The 19,146-nt window shown below is 38.5% G+C and overlaps 1 protein-coding gene across 1 annotated transcript in view; it reads left to right on the top strand.

Moving 5' to 3' along the window:
* PRKAR2A (protein kinase cAMP-dependent type II regulatory subunit alpha) overlaps nucleotides 1-19,146 on the top strand; it is a 66,032-nt gene that overhangs the window by 42,361 nt on the left and 4,525 nt on the right. The window contains exons 3-10 of the mRNA XM_054215993.1: nucleotides 687-739; nucleotides 2,333-2,416; nucleotides 5,838-5,944; nucleotides 9,909-10,062; nucleotides 13,190-13,291; nucleotides 14,890-14,964; nucleotides 18,039-18,104; nucleotides 18,790-18,928. Coding sequence (XP_054071968.1) covers nucleotides 687-739; nucleotides 2,333-2,416; nucleotides 5,838-5,944; nucleotides 9,909-10,062; nucleotides 13,190-13,291; nucleotides 14,890-14,964; nucleotides 18,039-18,104; nucleotides 18,790-18,928 — 780 coding nt within the window. The remainder of the gene's footprint in view (nucleotides 1-686; nucleotides 740-2,332; nucleotides 2,417-5,837; nucleotides 5,945-9,908; nucleotides 10,063-13,189; nucleotides 13,292-14,889; nucleotides 14,965-18,038; nucleotides 18,105-18,789; nucleotides 18,929-19,146) is intronic.

Below are 19,146 nucleotides of genomic sequence, written 5' to 3' on the forward strand. Positions count from 1 at the left end.
AACTTTGTGTATTTTTTAAAGTTGTTTTCCTATCACAACTTGACATTAATCTGATTCAAATGTAGTAAGATGTAGGAGCATACAGGGGAAGGGACTATCCATCATTTTTTGTCACAGAATATACTATGGTCAAGCTGCTTGTTCATTTCCCAGGTTAATTTCTGCATAAACATAATTTCTCTGTATTGAAAAAACCTCAACATGTAGATACTCGCTTGCAAATCTGATTTGAGGTGGAGTGAGTGCCACATGCTCCCCTGTACTTTTTTTTTTTTAATGTGTGTTTTACTATATACATTACATTGCAAAGAGCAAAGCAATGTAGCTGCGGTGTTTTTCCACTGCATTTTCGAGATGATGTGTGTAAATGAGCCTGAGATTGTTATGCTTTGATAAGGATTGAAAGGCAATTGGCGTGCATGCTTTTGGAGTACTTGCTAGGGAAGATTACTTTCTATTGTAAGTTACAGACCTTTTACACGAGAGTTTGAGAACAACCATGCTGTGCCTGCTCAGAGAATGAATAGGATTTGAGCCTCTGACACTATAATGACATAAAAACAAAAGTGCTTTTGTTTTTCCTGTAGGAAAATAAAATATAGAAGAAAGGAATTTAAACTTGATTTGTTTGATGTTCTTATGTAATTGCTTCTTTTTACTAATTTCCTCTCTCATTTTCTTCCAAGTATGTGCCGAAGCTTTCAATCCAGATGAAGAGGAAGAAGATACAGAACAAAGGGTAAGAATGAGTGAATTGCATCATGCATGGTTCTCTCTGCAGTTTGACAGGCAGATGTCTGTATGTCACCTTTTCCTTAGCACTTGTGCATTTCGTTCTGAGAGGCTGTGTGGCATGCTGACATTGACAAAGTGACATTGCTCTGAAATTTAGGGCTGCTTAGTCTCATGCACTTTTTTAGTCACTATAGCTTTAACATAATTTTACTTCAAAGGACCTGAGAGCTGTACTTAAGTCTACCATCTATAAAAGTTTGGGTATTTTCCTTTCTTAATTATCTTAAAGGCTTGTTGAGGCAATTCCTAGAGCATCAATGCTGTTGTGAAGAATTAGTTAAGCTTTACCACAGCTGTTTCTTCATGGGTGCTTAAAATTCCTGACATGCTTTTTACTGCCTTTCTTGTCAAAGCAGTTCTGCTTGGGTAAAAGGAATACTTTGTTGAAATATTTTGAGACTGTGGCCACCTGTTGTTCTGTTGTTTTTGAAAGCTGGGAATTTCTAGGAATTGCAAGTCCAGATACTGTAATTGTATTTCTTTAGACGTGCTTTTATGTGATAAAATCCCATAGGCTGGCTAGTGAGGGTCCGTGTTTTCTCTCTGGACTTCTGGTATTCCATTTCCAGATTCCATCTCAAGGATGCTTACACTTCTGCAATGAAAATCTAAGTCTAATTTAATTTCTCTTAAAGAAGATGCTTCATAAATAAGATTCTATAAAAAGAAAAAAAGACTATGAGCGTGTCTGATTATCCAAATGTTTGTAAACTGGATACACTTATTCCATCAAAGTCTTAGTTTTCCTGACTGCTGATTCAATATTAAATTTTCTTTTAAAACAAGGATCTGAGATCTGCTCAACTTTGGACAATGAGTTTTTAGAAAAGCCTACTAATGTTACTGGTTTTTGAAATCTTTGTTATTCCAGAAATATAATTAATGTGGTGAATGTGAGGTAATTAATATTTTTGTACATGCTTTCATAATTGGCCCCCAACAAGCACATATCCATGTTTTTATGAGTGTTGGTTCCTTTAACTTGATAAAATGCTTATAATTGGAAAGAAGTAACAAAAACATTATCTCTCAAACAGCAAAGCTTTTATTTAGGTACTTTTGTTGGGGAAAAAAAATACACTTCTTGAATAACTTCTGTTATTAGATGGGCTGAGATACATATGTATCATAAATCTACCTGTATGCCAACAGTAAGTGTATTGGGACTAATGTAGACAGAGTTTAGAAAGAAAACTGTTCACTTTTTCCTCTGTTCCAAATGCTCAAGCCTTGACTGTATGTGTGGCTGGGTTAGAAGGGAAAGGAAAGGAAAGGAAAATACATCCTCTTCTTTCTTGTTTTGCTTGACTGTTATTTTGTATGTGCTAATTGTCAACATAATATACTTCTTATGTCTCTTTCTTCCTGTCTTGCATCGTATGTTTATATATAAATACTGTTTATGCAAACAACAAAAAAGAACTGTATACTTTGACACTTTTAAATTGTGTTGTGCTTTTTTACTCGGAAGTGAAGGTTCAGTCTATAATCATATTTTTTTGTTGTCATGACAGTTTTATTTTACTTTGTTTTAAAGGTAGTTCATCCAAAAACTGATGAACAGCGATGCAGACTGCAAGAAGCATGTAAAGATATCCTGCTCTTCAAAAACCTAGATCAGGTAATAACGTTTTAAGGAAATCTCAACTGGAGTTGATGGCTTGTAGGTACAGGTAATAACTTGATCTAACAGTCCAGACACTTGTTTGCATTGTGATAGTTCATGAAGTATTAATTGTACGCAGGCTGGATTGGGACATGTGTTTGGAGATCAACAATCAATGAACAATATAAACAAACATGTCAAATTGTCAGTTACCATGATTGTGAGATCCCTCTCCCTGCAAATTCAATTTTTTTTCTGTTAGAGAAAAGTGTGTTGTTGTTTTGTTATGTTTTGGGTGGTTTTTTTTTAAATTTTTTTGCTTATCTTTCAGTATTTGTTGTGGAGTACCATTGCACCTATTTCCTTTTCCCTAGGAAACAGTTCATAATTTTATGGGCAATTTAAAAAGGAAATTACTTACACAATTGTGATATTGAACACTGCCCACATTTTGCATGATTTCGGGCTGCGGCGCCATTTTCTTAAATGCCAATGTGTCAGTAAATTTTCTGTAAATGAATGTAATCTTTTTAGGTTGTTCCTATTCTTACTCATTTTTATTGCTGAAGTTGGTTATTAATTACTCATTGCTTCAGCATTGAGTTTTAATGATGAGCACTTCGTAATCTAAATTGGTATGAATGTTTTTAATGACGATCATAGGATGGTTCAGGAACAGACCTTTGGAGATCCTCTAATCCAGCCTCTGAGGGGCCATAGAATAAATGTATCTCCCCTCTGGTCTGGTGTCTCCATGAAAACAGAATTGGCATCTCTGCTACAGGTTGTGGCAGAATGAAAGCTGTTACACCAGTGATGGTCCCTGCAGCTTCCTGGTTTGAATCATTGAGCTTTGCCTGAGATATGAAAGGATGGATGTGGTAGCTTATGGTTTCAGAAACGCTGCTCAGCTTTCCTTGAAAACCAGGAAGTTCTCCCAGTTCTTGGTTGCTGTACAAACCCCAGGAGTCATTGAAATGCATTCTCAAAATAATTGTTGAAAACTTTTGATTGCAGCAGGCTTGAGGAATTGACCTTCTGTCAAAAAGTTTCCTTGAAAGCTGTTCTTTTCAAGGCTGGCCTTTCACTGTTCTGGGATTCTTGTTGTTCTTATGCCTATTTACTTAAGCAAAAATGAATAACCAGTTTATATTCAAAGATGACTTTGAAAAACAAATTTGAGTTGAGAAGGTGGGCTTGGAAAAATACTGCTTCCTGGGAAAAGCTTTCTAAGCAGCTGAGGAGACAAGCAATGGAAATGATCTTAACTGCAACTGTTAGACAAAACAAAACAGACAAAACGACAATAGTACATGGCTGAAAAAGATGGCTGCAGTCCCTACACTGATTATAGTATGATAAAGGGCACTTAGCAGAGAGCGGAGACCTTTCCTACCAATGGGTATAAAGGGAATATGGAACTTGCATCCTTTCACCCTTCTTCCCAATAATTTCTTTTTAACGCCCTCTGTGTAATGTTGACTGGTTTGGAAGGTTGGCTGTAGAATACCCACTGAAAGGCAGAATGCATGGCTGCTGCTTTTGCTCAGTTGTCCTTTAATAATTGTGAGGAACACTTTCAAATTAAGGCTCAAAATATGTTCTTTTGGCTCTTATCCTCTAAAGAGTGTCATGTAAAACTGTTAGATACAAGCAAACAAACCCAACAACAAAATTGCATAAAATCCTTTTAGGAGGAAGTATGATTCTGTGACTCAAATGTCCTGGACAAATTCATCCCTTTTCCACTGGTTGCATTTAGGCGAACTGTGCTGAATTTAGTCGCAGTGACTCAACAGCCCTTTTAAATGTCTTCACTTGCACGAACAGTTGCTCTAATACTTGGTAACAAATACAAGGGAGCCAGTGTCCAGTGGGTCACTTCCAGCAAGGTTCACATTGGACTTTGGACTAAAGTCAATTCAGATTGTTATAGAGTTTAACCCTGAGATTTTGAGCGTCCCCTATGATAAACCTGATTTATGTTTCAGTATAAAGTTCTGTATGATGTATCATGTGTAAGGTCCACAGTGCCTTATAAGTGAGTTTGTAGAATCCTAGTTAGAATTGAATTTTGTACTGAGTGAGAGCAATGGCTGTTATCTTTACCAGCAAGTCCCCTGAGCGTGCTGAGTGCCCATATTTAAACCAAGAGGGTTTTTGTACAGTTCAGAAATCTGATGAAGCTTGTCCTTTTATTGACATAATAGCTCAGTGTTTTACTTAGTTAAAATGATAAGTCTTTGCCTGTTTATCCTCCAAATAAAGAATTGTTGAGTTACAGTATTTTTAAAAAGCTTTTAAATCTTTTTTAAATGCTGGTTTTCTGACAACTGTTACTTAAATGCATGCTGTGAAATATGTGGTTAAAATAAATGGCTTTCCTAAAACGATTGTTTGTTTAGTTTAAACATCAGGACAGTTTTTAAAGATAAGAAAATAGGATTCTAGTGAAAAGATACACAATATTTTCAATATAGTGGTGCCTACAGACACTGCAATGATTACTTCCAACTTAAGGAGTGCAGTAAATATTTCAAGTGTATCTAGCAGCATAAAGAGTAGTTTGTGTGTTCATACAGTATATTTTTAGAAACTCAGCTGTGATCTACATCTTCTAACTTTGAACATCTGGTCATTGAAAATGCAATGAAATTCTGTTATTAATGGACTTCAGAATAACAAAGATGGTAGAGCAGCTCAGCATTGAGGCAGGGCGTTTATATGGCACCATCTCTCTTGGCTTTCACAGCTTCCTTGGCTGCACTGCCTACAAAAAAAGTTTAGTCGCAGCTCATCAGAGAAACCCAGCTTGAGTCTGCTGTGCAGACCACTATTACCCCATTTTCCATATGTGCTCCCCATCCTTACCTAGCTGATCTCACCTTGTGCTGGAATTGCAGGTTCTCTAAGACCCAGCCTATCCAAGGAAATAACTCCATCTGTATAGAGTCTTGTTCAGTAAAGTCCTGATCATGACCAGGGCTCTTAGATGATGACAGTATAAATAAGTTACTAATAAATAGTGGTGCGGTTTCTAGGCACACATACATATAAAGAATTATGTGTACTGTTGACATAAATCAATAGATATCCATTGCAGCAAAGCTGTGTCAGATTATACTAAGTGAGAGCTTGCTATGCAGGTGCGCTTTGGCACTGAAATGGTATGCATAAGTTAAGGTATTTGGACATAAATTTCTATAACAGAAGTATCTATGTTTGTCTGCATTATTGAACTTATATTAATAAGCTGTAAACAAGTGAGATACAAGTGGAAATCAACATTCATACCTGTATTACCTGTATTTGCGTACAGTAAAAATAATGCAATGCGTGTTGCACTTCACTTTCCAGATTAAGTCAAATAACGCTAAAGTGTATCTTCTGAGAGTTTTTTTTATTTTTTGATTATTTTTTTTTGTTCATTTTATAGGAGCAGCTGTCTCAGGTCCTTGATGCCATGTTTGAGAGGAAGGTGAAACCTCAGGAACATGTGATTGACCAAGGTGATGATGGAGACAACTTCTATGTTGTTGAGCGGTAAGCAGCTGTGCCTTTGAAATGTAGAGTATATTTTTTTTCAGTCTGATAATTTTGTAGATCATATATATGTGCAACAGGCATATAATAGATGTGTGTACGCACCTTTTGAGTATCTTTTACCTTTTTGGAAGAAATTCTGGCTAATGTTATTTTTAATCACTTTATTTGAAGAAGAATTAAGGGCACAGATTTATTTTCTTCCTGTAAAACTGTAATATTAAACAGAATATTACTGATGAATTACAGATGTCTGTTGGAACACGATCTTCGCAAACTACTTTTTGATGCACTGTTATCTTCCTTATCACTGAAATAATGGCACCATTAATATTGTATTAAATGCTTTCAAAGCAGTTCTTCAAGAAAATGTGTTGCCTTTTGAATTGTCATGCTGCGCTTAGGGAATTTGCAAAAGAATTTCTAGGTTAGAAACTGTTCATTTTAAATAATCCTTGTTCATTATACGGACATTGTGCTTTCTGATTAGCGGAATTACAGAACATAAGGCTACCTCAAATATATTCTCACCATATGCCCATTCCTCTGTCCTCTCCCATACCATCCCATTAGCCTCAACCAGCACTCCATTTCTACACTCAGTTATCTCCCTCAGCTGCTCTGCCTCAAAGCAATCCTGTGTCTTTGGCTAGACAGGACAAGTTCCTTCTCTTTCCACGTTCAGGTCAGGTTGGATGGGGCTCCAAGCAACCTGGTCTCGTTGAAGATATCCCTGCTCATTGCAGGGGGGTTGGTTTAGAGGGTCTTTAAAGGTCCCTTCCAACCCAAACCATTCTGTGATTCTATGAAAGATGAGATGTAGGCAGAACAGTGAATCCTAATCTTGAGGAAACTTAAATTCAGTTTGGGAGTCTCTCAAAAATGTTAGATACCATCAGCCTATTTTAATTTGTTTCTGTGTATGGCTCTTAACCTGTTGGTTACCAAAAAGCTTTTCCTGCTACAAGTTTTAACCTAAAATCAAGAAGTGAAACAGAACCTTATCTTTGATATGCAGGTAAATGTTCTGTGGTCTCTGTTCTACAGATACAATGCTACTCCACAATGTTGGTTTTTTTTTCTATCAAGAGATAGTCAGGTTGGAAGATTTCAGGTTTTTAAGTTTTTTTTTGTTTTGTTTTGCTCTTAAGGTATAACACACTGGTCACATAAATACGTTGCCAAAAGTATGTGGCAGAAAGGCTAGAGAGTTATTAAATATTAATACAGTTATTAAACTCAGTGTTGTCTAGCAATAGAGCATAGCAGCCTGTGCTGTAAACACCAACTCGGCTGCAACTCCTATGTCAGCTGTTGAGTTATTAAAAAGAATTCTACAGTTATGAATTTTCTGTCCCACTCTCCCCTTTTCCAGTCCTCCTCCACCTCCCACCCCCTCATTTTTTTCATGCAGAAGAATAGCAGAATACTGGTGTTTATGCAAAGCTACAATATTTCCAGTTGCCTATAAGTGCAAATTCAGAGGACTCTGGCTCTTCCAAGGCATCAGTAGGAATGTCTTGTTACTCTAAGATAATCATTAATGCCTAAATATCCCTGAGGATTCGTTTCTTCCTGTCAGAATGAACAGTGACTTTGTGTTGCAGAGCTAACTCTTTAGCTTCTTGTCTGCATAGAAAAACAGGCTTTCTGGCACAGGCCCTTTTTTTCTTCCCCCCCACCAAAGTCTTCTGTTTGTAATACTTCCTCACCAGATCACTTTCGTCTGAGCGTCTTTTACTGTGAACAGAGGGACGGCAGGCAGGACAGATGCAACTTGAGGATGCAGTAGCTATTTAGTGCTTACTGCATGGAAGGGAGAGCTAGATCGAATGTGTCGTGTGGCTAACCATCAGTGTGCTCATCCCTGCTGAGGAGGCACCTGACGAGTCTGTGCTGATTGAGCAATCATCAGTCAGGAGGGGCAGCACTGGCCTCTGCCTCTTGGAACAGGCTGATCCACAATCTTGCTGAGTTGCCCTCTTCTGCTTTTCTGCTCTTTTTCCTTGGGGTTTTGTATTTTTTCATGTCAGTATTTTTCTTTTGAGTCCTTGAGTTCCTAACGATTACTATCTCAACAATTACACTTCGGTCTGTGTTTTTATTCTTCTTATCTTGCAGGGCTTTAGCTCACAGATTGTCTCGCAGCTCAGCAACAGTTTTCTCAATAAATCTGAGCCAAGGTCACCCAGTGGTGTCTCACCAATTTAGTGCTTGGGCCACAGGCAGCTGAATGCTTGGCTAAAGGTTATGTGGCTATAGCTATTTGGAAATAAATGGCACTAGTAAGTGACTTTCAGGCTGAGGGATGGGAAGAAGTTATTGTATTTCGCTTAAGGTGCTCACAGTTGTCTCTTCAGATCAAAAGACCTCTGAAGGCTGTTGCTTCTGGTGCCTCTCAGAGAATCATTAAGTAGGTATTGGACATTACAAGAATTAGTGAGACTTTCCATCAACACTAATCCTTATTTAGTTTACTGTTGGTATGCTGTTGGTTTCTTTCTCTGTCTTCTAGATGTGAGTAAGCAGTAGAGTGTAAAATGTCTAGTAAGGATGTTATGTAGTCCTCATGCGCCTAGTTTCCTCCTTCAGCTTTTCAGGTGACAGAGACTAAATTTCTTGGATCTTCTGACATCTCTGAATCTGGCCCATCTACTGTTGATCCAGTAGCCAAACTTTATCTCTGTGTCTGAAAGGCTTTAATGCAGTAGATCCCGAAGTCGCTGTGCAAAGCTTCCTCACTTTGATGTATTTTAATTGTTTGTTTGATGCATGTAATGTCCACTTTGTGGAATCTCCTACAAATGAAGCTGGCATAAAGCTGTCTTATAGTACCTTTTTTTTTTTAGATGCAGCAGTGTTCAAAGATAACTAAGAAACCCAGGGCTGTCCATCAGCAATCCTGAAAGACCTTCTGCTGTTAATACTAGGCAGGTCTCACTGATGAGTCTGTTCCCATACTTGTTTACCATGAGAAGTTTCACCTACTGCCATTTCTGTTGATTCTTTTTTTTTTTTTTAATGTGCCTAATGATGTTCTGGGAAATAATACCATTCCTTCTGACAAAGCTCTAAACTCCTGGTGAAAATTATGTGCATGCTGTAACCTGTGTTCTTCAGTAGCCACACCTCCATGAAAATGGTGATAAAATTGCTTGGTTCAACTGTCAGTGTGCTCGGATTTGCAGCATGGTGTGAAGTTGAACTGAGTGATAAAAGTTTTGGTCATAAGGGATCTATTAGACAAATACCAGGTGAGAAATTGTTGCCTCTGGAGATTCTGTGCTATAGCGTAAAGATGTGTCATGTATAACATTCCTGAACTAGCTTTAAATCCTCCAGCTTGAAGATCAGTATGTGCTGCTCATATTAAGACTGGTTCGTTAGCTGGGTAAGAGCTGGATGGATAGTTTGAGTCTAGCCCGGGCATATGCCGATACAAGCTACCATTGCATCTTGGGGTTATGATACAGACATGGCCTTAAGCTGGAGTTGAGGCAAAACCATAGGAGTGGGTGAGCAGTTGGATTGAGTTTACCCCAAAGGTACTGCAGCAGTGCTGTCACTGAGAAAAACGGGTAATAGAGGCTATAGGTGGATCCAAGTCACTCTAAAGAGGCCTCACTGGATAACACGCGTGCTGTGAAAAGACAAATACTGTTAAAGACGATGAAACTACCTAACACTCTGGCCAGAATACTTACAATAGCAATGTCAAAATACTATGCAGAGGAAACCAAGTAGATCCTGCCCAGATCTATCATGAGTTAAATGCTTTATTAAGAGAGAATTATTGTGAAAATAGTGTAAATAGAAGCAGCTTAGTATCAATTGGAAAGCTCAATAAAGCATGTTCCATCTCACCCAGCAATAAGAGGACTATTTGTATAACACCAAAAAGCTGTTTTCATGATCTCTACTGGAATGTTGTCTAATAAAAAGCATCTATTCCATTGTTTTCCAGGGGGTTGTATGATATTGTTGTAGCAAAAGACAACCAGTCACGCTGTGTGGGCCGCTATGATAATCACGGCAGTTTTGGGGAACTGGCATTGATGTACAACACTCCTAGAGCTGCCACCATTGTTGCCACAACAGAAGGAGCCCTTTGGGGACTGGTAAGGAAAGGAAGTTGCTCTCATCTGCATAATATTTTAAACACTAACACACCGTGTCCAGTGCTTCTCTTGGTATGACTCTTTGTTCCAATAGCTGTTTTATCATGATCTGCTATCTTACCTTCTGGCATAAGAGATCCATTGTGCAAATCTTTTTGGCTGCCTTTCTAGAACAACTTGTCTGTAAAAACTGTATCACTCATTTTATCTGTCCCTTTATTATTTTGCATTTGCTGTAATTGTGGCTTTTGTTAAAGAAAAAAAAACCCTGGTTTTGTTTTCATCCTGCAGAGGACAGGGGAGGCATTAATGCATGTATTTTCTGGGAGGGGAAAACAGTATGTAAATGATGTTCTCTATTTTCAACTCACCTTCTTGTCTTCTTTAAGGGGAATGGAAAGGTGTTAAATATCTTCTTGAGGATGTCAGTAATTTGAAGAGCTAGGAAAACTGCCCAAAGCTTTGTTACCCTTCAAAATAAATTGTCATGATGTTTCTGGTCCCTTTGTGTTACCCTGGAAGAGGTTCTCAGGTCAGCATGACCTACGAGATACCAAGCTAAATGATGGTGTTGCATTGTTTCTAGCCCAGCAATGTTGAATGTGAAGCTGTAGACATTAGTTTCCTTTTTTAGTTCTTTTCTCTGTACTATTTGGACAGGGTTATTTTCACAGTGCTCTCTTACTCATCTGTGAGGGCTCACATAATAAGTGGATTGTGCGATCAACAAAGCCTTTGAAGCCAGAAGTGTTGTATGCTTTCTGTGTGCGCTGGGCTCCTCGGCAACTATCGCTGGGGGTTGACCATGTGTTGTGACCTTGATTATAGGACTGATAAGCTGCTACACCGCGTGCTTATGCAATCGCAGCGCTTGCTGAGGGATCTGACTTCCCTTTTCTTTGTGAGCTGACAGAAAAGATTTTTGGTAAATCAACCAGGGAGTAATGTCAGAATCTAATTTCTTGAACAAGACGGAACAAAGCAGCTACCTACAAACTGAGCTCATTCATAAAAGGAAGAAAAATGAGAGGATGATTCTTTGTTTCAGTTTGCCTTTGAAAAGAAGTGCACAAATTGGGTTAATTTTTGGTTCATTTTTTCTGTGATTACATTCACTTAATTAGCAAGGTGTAGTTGAAGGGGAACCTCTCGATAGTCATCTGTCCTCTGGATATTTTATTAACTAAGGCTGCATTTGCCTGTCTGAAATGTCAGTTATTTCTTCCAGTTATTCTGTCGTTGCCATGTTATATTGTACTATTTTGTGCCTGATGTAATTTAAACATATTTTTATTAGTCTGCAGAAGTCATTGCTAAAGCTCATGGGTTATCTGCCGTTTAGGAAATGTGGATTACTCCTGCTGCATTACAGACTTAGGCCAACAAAAGCCTGGAAGACTCAGGCACAAAGCAGTTATCAAATGTGGGTCTCTTGTGGAACAGAGAAATATCCTCAGCCTTTGCTACTGAATGTGTCTGGGGAAAACCTCATGATCACATGTGCTTCCTTCACTGCGCTGCCTTTTTTGTTCAAGTACTGCTGCTTCTCCTCCCTCACTGATACTCTCAAACAAATTAATCCTGAATTTTTTATGCTTTTGTAATTCCCTTGACCATTTGAAGAGACTTCAACCACTGAAGAATTTCTTTAAAAAAAAAAAAAAAATATTCCTCATGCTTTATCATCTCTTGTTCTTCTTTGGATGACAGTAATACCATTCTTCCCTTCATCTCTCACCGCCTTCAACTCCTGTATTCTACTAGTGTCACCTGTATCAGTCATTGTTTCAAGTATTTGCAGCCTGCATCCCATAAAACTGTTCTCTTAGTTGAAAATACTTCTTCACCTCAAAATGTCTCTGCTAAGTATCAGTTGATGTTTTCAGAAAATGAGATTCAGAGGAATGTCTTTCAGGACTTCAGATGTTTCTAATTGCAGTATATGTAAACTTAAAAGATTTTTTGGTACCATTTTCCTAACCAAATTTCTGCTCCTTTCCTCTGACTTTTTGTTTTTTATTTTTACCCTTGTGGCCTCATGCTGTTTAAGGTGAACTCTGCAACTGTCACTTTGTTCGTAATTTAGTGCTAATCTTAACAGGGACAGAGGGCATTATTTCAATGCAAACACCAACAAAAATACTTGGTGGGCAAGTGCCCTTCCCCTTAGCCTGGGCGTGCTCTTCAGTTTCAGCTCTCTTGTGGCCTTTCTCATCGGTGTTTGCAGTCGTTTGCCTTTTTTTGTGTGGAAATAAAAAGCATTTTGTTAAGATCTCTGACAATAAACTCGCAAATATGTCTGCCGCTGCAGGTGCTGAGACAGGAGCTGTGGTTAACTGGGCGAGCTTGCCTTCACTCGGGCACCTAGTGCCGCCCAGTGGCCACGCAGCCTGCACATCCCTAGCTGCTGCCTGGGGAAGATGCCTGGGATGGCAGGGGTGGGTGGGAATCTTGACCAATATTTGGGCTTCAAAAGCAAACCAAACAATTTTTCCATCAGGAAGATGCTTGTGTTACATGTGGACAGCTGGCAATTAGGAAGTAGTTGTTGCAAAAAGCTGCCTCTTGGATCCTAGAAGGTGGAGGACTGAATCAAAACCAGCCTGTGGCTGTTTGATACTGTGTTCCTGATCTATTTGAGACCAGTATAAATCTCCAACTTACTTTTGAAATCTGTGACTCAAGTAGAGAAGAATCCTATTCGGACTTAATCTGCAGTTGCCTTAACAAAAAAGTGTCGGAAATGCCAATTTCCAATGGCTTCAATAAGAAGAGCATAACTCTTCATTGTATGAGGAAGCATGAAAGATATAGTAACAAACAGCCAAGCAAACCCCAAAACCTTAACTCTGAAAAACAGTACAAGATAGACTCAAAATGGATTTCTTAAATGCTTATCTGAGAAGGACTGGGTCTTACAGCTCCCTGTTTTTCAATTTGTTATTGCAACAAGTACTCTCACAAGAGTTGTTACGATCACCATTATGATGGATATGGTATCGTTTTAACAGCTGGCTTCTCTAACCCAGTGTTTATTGCAAATAGTAGTTCATATTTGTCAGTTCTTTAGACAGGGAGCATTTCAGTCAAAAGGAATAATGTATTTCTCTGTGCTGTTTCTTTGCAGGATCGAGTGACATTCAGAAGAATTATATTGAAAAATAATGCAAAGAAGAGGAAGACGTATGAATTATTTATTGAGTCTGTGCCCCTTCTTAAATCCTTGGAGGTAACGCCTCTCAGACATCTGCATCAAATTCTTGCATTAGCATTAGCTCCACAGTCAGTGTTTCTGCTATATCAAAAATCTGCGTCATTTTTGCTTAGAACAAAATTTTAAGAGCTGCTTTGGTATCACATTTACTGTACAACTTAATTTGCATTGTTGTACACTGTTTTTTTTCATATCCTTTGTTCACAGTAAGTGATTTGCTGATTTTTATCTCAGTCTGTGTAAAGATTTAAAAAAAACAAATCGCAAAACACCACAAAACAAAAAGCATCTATAAAGATGTCAGAGAACAGATATTAAAATGAAAATTGGAACTCAGGGCTGTGGTTCCCTTTGAGGGTGTGATATTGAAGTAATGATACAATCACTGGGATGGCCTTTATCAGCCATGAATGATTTTAAATTTGAGACAATGATGTGGGCCATACTAGGCCCTGCTTTAGTCTTAGCCGATATTCAGGAGGCAGACTAAGAATAGGCTAACGGGAAGCTCTGCTAGCTGGGAACAAAATGACCAGGCAGAGCAGGCAGATGTCATGTTGATGGTGCAGGGACATTTTTTGGACATATGTTGGTAGCTATAGAATGTGTAAATTGCACAACACCTTCTCCCTCAGTGCCTGGCTTAAACTAGTTCCATTAATGTGACTTTTTTTAAGCATAAAAATGACTCATATTTAAAAATATAGAAAAATAACTTGTTAGCACTGGATGGCTTTTTGCATGACGTGCTGTAGTTGAATCATGTGTGGATCAGAATTAAGTTTCTCAAACATGGGCTAGATTGAGGTGCATTTGTGGAATGAATGGATTACAACTGAATCATCTGTTGAGATATTCATTTTAACTGTAGAATTTTCTTCCTTCCTTAAAATGTTTTATATATTGCTCTGAAGCAATAAAATTGTTTCGTGGTGTTCTAGATGGGCAGCGGGTAACATTGGAGATAAATTTAAGTGTTCTTTCTCCCTTCCTGTTTCTGAAGACTCAGCCATGCTTCATTGCATGTCAGACTAGTACCTCTTGCCCTTGCTGCCGGGCGTCCTGTTGCAGTGCCTGCTTACAACTTAGAGCTGGTATCCTTTTTGTAGTCCAGTTCCTCTCTACTCTAGGAATGAGTTCTGGGACGCACAAAAAATCCCCATATTCAAGTGTATGGTGATTAAAATGTTTTGAAATTGTGTTGCTGGTGTTTCTCATTGAAGTTTGTTGTTAGGAAGTCTATGACATTTTTCTGAGTGTTTTCTTCAAATTTCAACTAAATCTTAGAGGAAGTGATTCTGTGTTGTGTTTTTGAGGTTTGGTTGTTTTTTTAGTTTTTTTTTTTCTTTGCTCTAAACCAGCCAAATCAGTTATTGTTAACTTTGTGGGTAAGAAAAGTGCATGGATGGGACACCAGACAACTTTCTTTCCCTATTGATTATGGCAGCCTTGAAAACTGTGGTGCGGTACGACAATGCCATTGTAGGGGCTCTGTTTTCAGCACCCAGATACTGTGTGTTTGTGTCTAGCAAATGCCTCTTCATTTCAGGGCTACAAAGTTTACAAGAGCTGTACTATAATAGATTATTATGTTTAATTTTCCTCTGTTCCAGGCATCAGAACGAATGAAGATAGTGGATGTTATAGGGGAGAAAGTGTATCAAGATGGGGAACGTATAATTTCTCAGGTATTTGAACTCTACATTTCTCTCTTATCCATTCTCCTTTCTCTGCTTCTTTTTTCCTCTTTGGAATTGACTTATAGAATCCTACTACTTGGACTACCTTGGCATCGCTTATTCTTTTAATGCTTTCAATTTATTTAACCACTTCTTGAAAGTTTGGGGAACAGCCATTATGTCTTTTGCTAAAAAAATTATTCTATTACTTTAGCTTCTGGGTTTTTCTTCTCTCATCTGTTTGTTTTTTATAAACGGTCTTTGCAAGGTTTCAAGAGGAATATGCCTTAAGAGGCTGAAAATAAATGTCTGTCTATTTAATTTTCCATGACAGCCCCCAGCTATGCTTCTCACAGGCATCTATGACCAGATTAAACAAGGAGTCACAAGCGTGTCGTAAAGGCATTTCTAATTCCCAGGTCTGACTAAACAACAAAAACAAACATGAAACTCAATGATGTCATTGGGAATATTATACTAATTGGACCCAACTCAGTTAACTATTCTGAGACACTATCAGGGTTAATTAAAAAGATTGTTTTTCTTGATACTCTTAAAAAGAGTATTTCAGTGGTGGAGTAGTCTAGCTTCAATCAACAGTCTTTGGTTCTTGGTATATATTTTATATGCTGTAATAGGTCAAGGCCAGAGTTGGGTGACCATGAAGCTGGACAAACTCAAGCTAAAGCTGTGGGATTTTTTTATCTGTGACACAAATAACTCCTTGGAACACTGTTACTGATGAAACACAGGAATTTTGCATCAAGTTTAGCTTGCAGTTGCTCTGTTTGTCACAAAAATGCTCTAGTTCAAGTTAATGCAAGAAAGTCCTGGGCTTACCTGAAATTGCAGGTTTTTGATCACAACCATTGTCTTGTTTTATAAACAGAATATGACTCCGTGATAACACCTTGAATAATTAATCTTAGTTACCTTGAATGCCAGATAACTCTGAATGCGGGAAACCTGAGTTTGCTGATAACCAAATACTGCCAAATTACTTCTCTCCAAAAATACCCTCAATTTTGTAAGTTGAAGATCTTGTTGCTTAAGACCCTGAGAAAACCGAACTGTCAGCAAAATCAAAGCTTATAAATCAGTCTCAAAACTGGGAACCCACGCAATCGGTGATCCAATTACGCAGTTGGTTTTAATCTTTTGTAATAACTGAATTAAGGACAAGGATATAATTACCCTTAAAAGGAGGATTAATCGTCTGGATAGGTCTGGGTGATGGTAATACACTACTAAAGACGATGAAATTTTATGCTTGGAAAAGATGTGATAGCTCTTCCATTACAGCAGTTGCATCAATACCATGAACCCCTTTTCTCTCGTGGATAATTTTACATTTTAATTACTTTTCTGGAGTTTGACCCTTCAGTTAAGGGCAGTATGCTTTAAAGCACTTGAAAATTGTTAGTGCCTGCTGGTGTTACGAGGATGTCTCCCACTCTGTTTTCATTCTTTTAAAGAAATAAGTAAGTGCTCTTTCAGTACTTACTCTCAGAAGTGTGCTGAGAATATTGGTTCATGTTGTGACAGATGGCAACAGTGAATGAAAAGCTTTGTGCTGTATGGTTTACGACTATCCCCAGGAAGCTTAGCTGACGGCCTAATTTCTTCTGTTAACTCAGTGTTTAAATCTTGCATCATCTTGTCCCAGCCCACGTTTCATACTGAAGTCGTAATCATCTCTCTCCATCCTTCCCATCACATTTGTAGTCTCCTTGCCCACTTAATGTCATCTGACATCTTGCCCATCTGACTTAATGTCAGATGTATCTCTCTCCTCACATTGTTTCACAGTTTTTTTGGGTTTTTTTGCTGAGCTGCTCCCATTCCCTTATCAGTTCCTTACCCAGCCTCTGTCTCTGTGAAGCCTTTACTCCCTTTGCTTCTGGTTCATAGCAGCAGGCATGTGCTGGCTCTCCACTCTGACCTCCAGTCCTATACCAAGCATTGGTATAGTGAGGGAAAGTTCTCTCTGTCACAGCTAAAACTTTCAAAATGTTAAGTCCTGGCAAAGCTCTACAGAGCAGATGTAAAATACAATCTGTTGAAGGTCTGCAACCTGATATGGTTTAGATAGATGTGATAAAGGTTCTAGAAACTCTTACAGAATGGCTGAGGTTGGAAGGGACCTCTGAAGGTCATTTTGTCCAACGCGCCTGTTCACGCAGGGCCACCTACAGCCTGTTGCCCAGGACCGTGTCCAGGTGGCTTTTGAATATCTTAAAGGATGGAGACTTCAGAACCTCTCCGGGTAACCTGTGCCAGTGCTTGGTCACCCTCACAGTGACTTTTTTGTAGAAACAGCTGAATTTGACTAAATGAAATTTTTTTTATTTCACCCTCAGTTATTCAACAACACCTTGTGATATCTTTCTAGAACTTGATATAAAATGGCTATTAATTTTTATTTTCTCCCACTTGCCCTATGTGACTTATTTTCCTTTAATTGCATGATGCTATTGAGTGCTTCGTTATTGCTTACCATTCTTACTACCTTTATACAGCCATTGCATCATTCCTCATGTAGGTGGCTTGCATTGTGAACTTGTTTTTCTATAAACTATCCTTCTCTTACTTTCTATGTTCATGCTCCTGAAATACAGCTATTCTGGGTTCTGGTGATCTCTCACTATTTTACCTGGGATTGGCTGAGCTCATGCTTAGTTTAATGGATCCTTCTTCCTACTGACATCTAGAAATGCAGTCACTAAATTCGTGTTTTATTAAAACTTGCTTCTGGAAATTTTAGGCCCTGCTTAGTTTCATTAACTATTGGATACTTCCATCAGGATCAGAAGATTTGCACTAAAGTGGTTTTGCTATATATCGTCAATGTCCTTTGCTTTTTCCTTTCCACCTGCCCTCTCACTGAATGACGTGTACTAATAGTTCCTTCTCTTGCAGCTTCCTCTGGTATATTACCTTACTGCTAACCTTTTAATGTTAAGAATTTGAGTATATGTGAATTGTAGCAATTTTCTGCACAAAGCCTAGTTCAGAGTGAATGCTTTAATACCATTTACACAGTAAACTAACAAATAATTTGTTTTACCTTTTCTTCCTCGCAGGGCGATAAAGCAGATTGTTTTTACATTGTAGAATCTGGTGAAGTAAAAATCTTGATTAAAAGCAAGGTGAGTTCAAATTGGGTGATTAGGCTGTAGGTCAATCCCTGATTCAATCGATTAATACAAGTGGTGGGAAAAAGTCTACCCTGACTTACTTTATTGTATTATTTTATGATATTTATTATCGTCATTCATGTGATGTAGGTTTTAAATCTCTATACCTGTTCTGAAGGGGCCAGAAGTCACTTTAGCGAAGTTAGAAACTCTTTTGCTTTTATCTGCTTCTCTGCAAACTAATGTGATATACTCTCCCTGGCCTTAAGAGTGGAGATGAAACTTTTCTTCTAGGATTATAGAAAACTGCAACTTACAAACCTGGGTTCAGTTATCTCTAGTGACATACTAGACATTGGCATTTGAACGTATTGCTGTGCAGTGGGAAGCAGCCTTAGGGAACAACATGTTGTGCATGATAAAACCTGTTAGGCTGATGTCATAGCAGTTCCGAAAGCTGTAAGGGTAAATACCTGCCAATATCAAAACTTGTGGACTGGCATACACTCTTCTTAGCAAACTTCTAACGGAAGATGCTGTTAAGGTGTTCTACCAGTACAGAGCATGACTTGGGACTTGCTAGTTTAAAAGCCCTAAACCAATGAGCTGTTGCACATCTGTAAGATATCTGGGATTAACTGCAGCCTGGTACAATGACAGAACTGTATGCAAATAATTAAAATGTAATGTTTAACAGACTATGACGAGTAAAGAAGCTAATCAAGAAGTGGAGATTGCCCGGTGTCACAGAGGGCAGTATTTTGGAGAGCTTGCACTTGTTACCAACAAACCCAGAGCAGCCTCTGCCTATGCTGTTGGGGAGGTCAAATGTTTAGGTAAGCAGATGTTCTGTGTTTCTAGCTACCCTTTTCGGGTTTTTGCTTTTTTTGTGGACCATGTCTGAGTGAGCAGCTATTCAAAACCTAGCAGCATTTTGGTAACTGGTGGTCAGACACAAGAAGCTAGGAGCATGGTGTAGAGCAGATCTCCACGTAGAAGTTTGAGAAGCACCATTGCTTCCTTCCAGCAGATTCTGTTTTTTCTGCTTGTGTGG

Source organism: Rissa tridactyla, chromosome 10 (assembly GCF_028500815.1).
Source record: "Rissa tridactyla isolate bRisTri1 chromosome 10, bRisTri1.patW.cur.20221130, whole genome shotgun sequence".
In the NCBI taxonomy this organism is placed as follows: Eukaryota; Metazoa; Chordata; class Aves; order Charadriiformes; family Laridae; genus Rissa; species Rissa tridactyla.